The sequence below is a fragment of the Egretta garzetta genome, unplaced genomic scaffold, assembly GCF_000687185.1.
Source record: "Egretta garzetta isolate BGI_Z169 unplaced genomic scaffold, ASM68718v1 scaffold324, whole genome shotgun sequence".
Classification (NCBI taxonomy): domain Eukaryota; kingdom Metazoa; phylum Chordata; class Aves; order Pelecaniformes; family Ardeidae; genus Egretta; species Egretta garzetta.
In genome coordinates this window covers 225,141-231,215 of record NW_009259426.1, presented here as the reverse complement: position 1 = coordinate 231,215, position 6,075 = coordinate 225,141, and the positions used below count along the sequence as shown (strand labels likewise).

The 6,075-nt window shown below is 49.5% G+C and overlaps 1 protein-coding gene across 1 annotated transcript in view; it reads left to right on the top strand.

Annotated features, from left to right (window-relative positions):
* MLLT6 (MLLT6, PHD finger containing) overlaps window positions 1–6,075 on the top strand; it is a 46,550-nt gene that overhangs the window by 2,560 nt on the left and 37,915 nt on the right. Inside the window, 1 exon segment of the mRNA XM_009637039.2 lies at window positions 3,091–3,170. Coding sequence (XP_009635334.1) covers window positions 3,091–3,170 — 80 coding nt within the window.

Here is a 6,075-nt window from a genome sequence, read left to right as displayed (position 1 = left end):
CCGCTGGCCCCGGGTAACCCCCCGGGGCGGCCGCGGGGCCCGGAGCCGCCTCCTCCAAGGGCAGGGAGGCAGGGAGCCCTTCTCCTCCCCGAGACACGGGCTATTTGCATTTTAAATGACTTGGAGCACGCCCCTAACACACGGTATCGGGCTGGAAAGTTTGTCCTCAGGTCTCTGAACAAAAAAAAAAAAAAAAAAAAAACCAAAAAAACCCCAAATCACCAAAAAAAAAAAAAAATTAAAAAATATACGTATTCGCTTTCGTTCAAATCCAGCAGAAAGGCACGGTGATTATCCTGGCTGGTTTGTTTTGAATAGCACGAAGGTTTCTGGTCTCATCTGGCACGTCTGTTTTTCCATCTATTATTATCCTATCCATCTACCAGCGCATCTCCAGCCCCTTCCTGTGCAATCTCTCCCTCGGTGTCTTGATGCACGCTCCTGTCTCCAGCTGCGAACGTGTCCTGCTCTGCCTCTGCCCGCCTGTCAGGCGCAGGTCTCTGGGTCTGTAGGTTGGCTTTTCTTTTGCTTTTCGTACGTTTGGTGTAGCCGTGCTCACGGCTCTGCTAAGAAATCGCTTACAACCAGGTGACTAGAGCGGAGTTAAAATGAGGAAGTGAAGCTCAGGGGGGATTTCTCTTCGTTCGAGGCGATGCTCGGGTGTCTCCTGTCGTCAGGCAGCCTCTCCAGGGTGCCTCCGAGTGACCCGGCAGGGTGAGGGTCTCTCTGGAAAGGACGCTTCTTTCTGTTTTAATTTTCCTGCTGTAAGTCTTCCATTCTTCCCGTTCTTTATCAAACCTCATGCTAGAGAACAGGCTTCTTCATCGCTCTCTTTTTTTGGAGGGCGATAAAGGCTGTTGGCATCCTTATGCCCACTCCCAAGATAAACCCTTGGGTTTGCTGGCAAGGACGGTTTCAAATGTGCAAGGACACTTTCAAACCTGCAACGCTTTTATTCTTTTCGGGTACCTCTTTCTAGGCCCGCACAGGTACGCGGCTGGATGTGTTTGCCGCTTGCTGCAGCGGCGGGGAAGCGGGCACGTCGCGTTGGGTTGGTGCTGTTGGAATACGTTAGCAAAGCCTCAGAGAGGGCACCGCTTGCGTGTGCGTGAGACCCGGCTGCCTGTTGAGGGCTCGTGAGCGTCCTTCGGGATACAATAATTCGTAAGGAGCGTAGCAGTGCGTAGTGGATGTTCCTCAAGCCTCTCTGTACAGCCTGCTCGGCCACCTAGCAGTGGTGTGGGGTTTTGGTAGGCTTTTAGTTCTTAACTAGAAACAAACCACTGGAGGGGATCAGCTGGGTCATCGAGTCTCATTCCGTGCCATCGCACGCTGGGTTTGCTATCTCTTTGTACTGCTCGAGTATCTGCAAAACCAAAGCTACCTTCAGAAATGATTGTACAGTTAAATAAAGAACCTTCTATTTTTTTAAAACGTCCATTATAGCTACGCCTTAGGGCTGATTCTTAAAAATACCAGTACTGTTTCTGTGACAATGGTTAGAAATCTCATCTTTCCGGTAAAAAACTGAACATGTTAACAAGAAGATCTGATTGGGCACGAAGACTCTGTTAAGAACACTTGCAAATCGTATTTTCAACTCTGCCTTACTTATGTTCTGCCTTGTTCCTTGTTTTCTTCCTTGTTTTCTTCCTTTTTGAAGCAGTGGGCACAGAAGCTCGCGCTGGCTCCAGCTGAGTGCTTGCTCTTGGCCCGAAGCCCGCTGCTAAAGATGGACCCAAGGCCTCTGTCACTGCTTTCATGTAGTTTCTATTTTCTTATGTGTATGCCTTGGCTCATCTTGCAGCCAGCTCTTTCGGTTTAACTCTACGATTGCGTTCGTTTTCCTGGCTGATGTGGGATAATAGACGTTAGAGAGATGGAGAAAAACCTATTGCGGGTCGGGCTTGGTCCGTCCCCCAGGGAACGTCGCAGGATTGCTTCCAGCAGGATATTTTCAGATGCTTTGTCCAACCTAGTTTCAAACGTCTCAAGTGACTGGGATTCCATTCCAACCGCCAGCTCGCATTTGAAGGTGGAATAAGGAAGATATAATTTGTTCTTTCATAGGAGACTCCTACACCCTCGTCTGAAGAGGCATAGCCTTACTCCTTACCACTGTCTTTACCAGCCTGTGTTGCTTTTTAAAACCACCCGCCTGGGGCTAAGAGCCCTTTTGGGGTCAGAAATGCTTCCTTTGGGACTCACAAAGACCGTCCTTGGTCGGTTAAGATGGAGAAGGTCACTGAAGAAGGTGAACAGTCTTGAAGGAACGTTGCCCCATCGGAGAAGGGAGCTAATTTTGAAGAAGCGGGAGCTGCAGCTTGCAGAGCGAGACCCTGAGAGCATCAGTAGTGATGCAGAAAGCAAGAGGGGCGCATGGCTTAGCTGGATAAGAACGCCGATTTTCTTGGGTTATCAGCTGGAGACTTGTATTAACACGGAACCTGTTCCCAGGACTAGGCCTAAAAAGGGCCTGAATTCAGCACTGCGAGCGGCTGCCGCTGGGTGCGACTTACAGACTTGGGGGCGTGCGGCATAAATGGGAGTTGCGCTTGGGTGTCTGTCTGAATGCCCACTGAGATGCTTTCCTTCGCGACGCTGAGATCTGATCTTAGCCCTAATGGTGGTTAAGGTGCTTCATCGCCATCCGTTTCACAGTTTTATATGTAGATCGCTAGTGACACTTGAAAAGTTAAGGGGTAAGAGATTGCTCCGTTTGTGTTTGCTAGACCAGTTCGGCACAGTTTATGAGGCACTCCGTTCCCGCCCAGGCCAGATTTTCACAGGCATTTTTCATAGGGGGTATGAGCTTATTTGAAAACTTGAAGAAATGTGTAACGCTGGATCCCTCGCAAAAGGCTGTCTGCTGCCGTGCTGGGGATGGAAACTGGGAAGGGGAGTGGAACGCTGCGCAGATCATAGAATGGCTTAGGTTGGAAAAGACCTTTAAGATCATCAAGTCCAACATTTTGGTTTTGTCACCCGTCTCTGACTGGTAACAGCTCTGGCAAACTGTTTTATACCCCTGAGAAATTAAACAGTCGATTTCAAGGTGGTCTGATGCTTTTCTCTTTGCTTTTCTTCCAGCTTGCTATGGAATTGTCCAGGTTCCTACCGGACCCTGGTTCTGTCGGAAATGTGAATCTCAGGAGAGAGCCGCCAGGGTGGTGAGTACGAAGCACGCTTGTACTTAGGCTCCGTGGGTGCGTTCGATGCCCTTCGTGTCTCCGCTGGAAGCAGCGTGGTCCCCTGGCAAAAAACTGGGGGAGCCTGGCATTTCAGCACTACTGTGATTGTAATCCCGGCTCTGCCGGTAACCTGCTAGATCTTGTCTGTGCAACAGGAGTACTTGCATCGAACAATTTTACACAACGCTCTTAGCCATTTTGGCGAAAACGCTGCAGGAGGTGCTTTTAAGCAAGTTACCGGAGACAAAATTTTTGAGTCTAGAGACCTCAAGCTTTTAAAAAATAATGGCATAAAGGTGGTTTCCCCGCTGGTTTGTTTTTGTTTTTTTTTTTCTCTTCAACGCCTCGGGAATTTTTGGAGCGGAGGGAAGTTGGCATCACCTGAGATGCTGCGGCACTGTCAGAGTTATCACGCTGACTGACAGGATGGATTGGCGTTCCTCTCTCGCAGCAACAGTCTCCTGCATAAAGTCTTCTGAGTTTGTAAAACAGCGGAGAAAATGACAGGAAGCTGGATCGGGGTTTAGTTGCTGTCTTAAGTAGCAATTTAGCAGTAGAGGACACTTTACAAATGTTCTTAATTAATTCTGGCATTTCCCGGTGAGGCAGGAAAGTGGAAACAGTCGGGCCAGGACTGCCTCTTAGGTCCAGCTATGTGGCAAAGTTATTTGGGCTGTGAGTTTACAGCACACCAGCTACGCTGCGAGAACTCCCCACGTGAGCCCTTATCAGATAGGGCTGCACCAACCGGCTGCTGAGGCGCTGGGGTGCAGATCTTTAACGTGTTACGCCATGGATGCTGCTTTTGCCGTGCAGTAAATGCAAGGTAGCTTCCCCCCTTTGCTTCCTTCAAGATGGGTTTAAATAAAACTCTGGCCTTCCTTAAGTGCAGAAGGCCTCAGTCAGCACAGACAACATCTAGTAATGCCCGCGTTGCCTTCTGAGCTGGTTTAGCTAAATCTTTTCTAAAGTACACACCTAGCGAAGCTGGTGTAGGTGACCTCTGAATGTGCGGATCTGCGCAGGCCTGAGCAAATAGCGTGCTCCATCCCAGCTGGGCTCTCTGCTCGCTGCAGTACAAAAGTTTAATCTGTTTCACAGATGGGCGAAGAACTTGGCAAAGATGAGTGAATGGGGGAATTAGGTATCTGTACCAGGCTTTCTACTTTGCATTAACTCATTCCTCGGTGGAAGCGGGAGTGTAAACAAGACCAGACTTTCAGACCTGAGCTCTTTTCCCCATTGTAAGATGCTGCTTTTATGTGCGCGGCAGTAAAGAAGATCAAATGTGTCTTTGAATGGTTTTACATCCTGCAGATAGTTTCATAGCAAAGAAAGGAATTTGGATTTCATGGCCCTCCTTCCTCCCGCTCTCCCAACCGCGCAGGCAGAGAGGAGCTCTTCAGCTACAACTCGGTGTAAGCTGTAGTTACACGTGTACGCACAAGTCCTCCTCACCTGTGCTCGTTGCAAGGACCGTAGCGCTTGGCTTGCACGTTATACGCATCAAACTGCCCCCAAGGTATCAAGAAAACAATACCCCCGCAGGTGGCTCCTTATTTAACTCGTCCTTGGTGAAATCTGTTAGACCATGCGTGGTGGGCTTCAGTCATGCCGTTCAGTCCCGTGGCATTCAGCCCTGCTACTACAATAACTGAACAGCGATAATCTTCCCTCCTGAGCTGAGCTGGGGATGATTTCCTATCTACATCCCTCACCTTTTCAGTTAAACACCAGCAGTCATAGCAACAGACACGCAGATGGGTAAATACTTAAAAAGAACCTAGTTCTTTGATGTAGAGAACAGCACGATCAGAGTAAGGGAAATGAGTCAGGTCTTAGGAGATCTGTGCCTGGCTCTGTTACTGAAACACTTTGAATTTGTGCTCCGTGGTCCAGCGAGGCTGGAGGGTGCGGGCTGCCCGCCGCCCTTGGCTTTCGCTGCACCTCTCCGTGCCTGGCTTTCTCCAGCTGCCGAAGGGGCGCTACCAGCCTGCGGGCGCTGCCGGTGGGATCTCAAACGAGGGATGGTGCTGTTTGGGCGCCAAACACGCCGACAACAGCGTCAGGGTGAATTGGTGTTCGTATTTCTTTCATAATGACTGTGTGGCAAACTCCTTTGAAAAACAACAATGGTTTTCTTCCCACATCTGCCTTCACAGAAGAATCTTAAAGCAGTTTACAAACGTTGTCCATAACAAACGTATTCATTGGCTAAATATTGATGCTTATGCTTTGAAAATGAGATACGGAGGCACGCAGACTATTGCACTCCTTCGGGAGTTTTTTAAAACATAGGTCTCCTGATTTCTGTCTCTCTCCTTTGGAGAGATGGACTCCATCCCCTCTTCAGCTGTGGAAAGAGAGCTCAGAGCCCTAACTTCAGTCGGCAGGTGTAGCCGCTTGGTGGTAGATCCCGGAATGAGAAGCCCTGGGGGGTCAGGAGCTCTAACCTTACCCATCGCAACCTGGTTTAGATCAACCAAGTTCTGCTCTTTTTCCCAGAGTTGAAATAACCCCCCCGGCGACTGCCTTCGCCTATGCAGGTTGAATAAAAGGAAGAGGTACCGCTAATCCCCGCTCATAACCCCTCCTCAGATGCTCAGGTCCCTAAAGGATGCTGTGGACACTATTGTGCTTACAGTAAGCAACTGAAAGCCCATCCACTTTGTAATCAAATTGTCTAGGAAGCCCGGTGAGCTGCGATGGCCAGAGGGCACTCATGTGGGGGATCATACGAAGGCTTTAGCTGTCATTTTGAGGCAGGGCTATTAAAAGTCTTGTGTGGGGCCGATGGAGCTGTTAACCCCTCTTGTTACAATCAGAGCTTTGCTAATCGCATGGTGGGAGAGCCGCTTTGATCTGAGGGGTGGAGGGAAGAGCG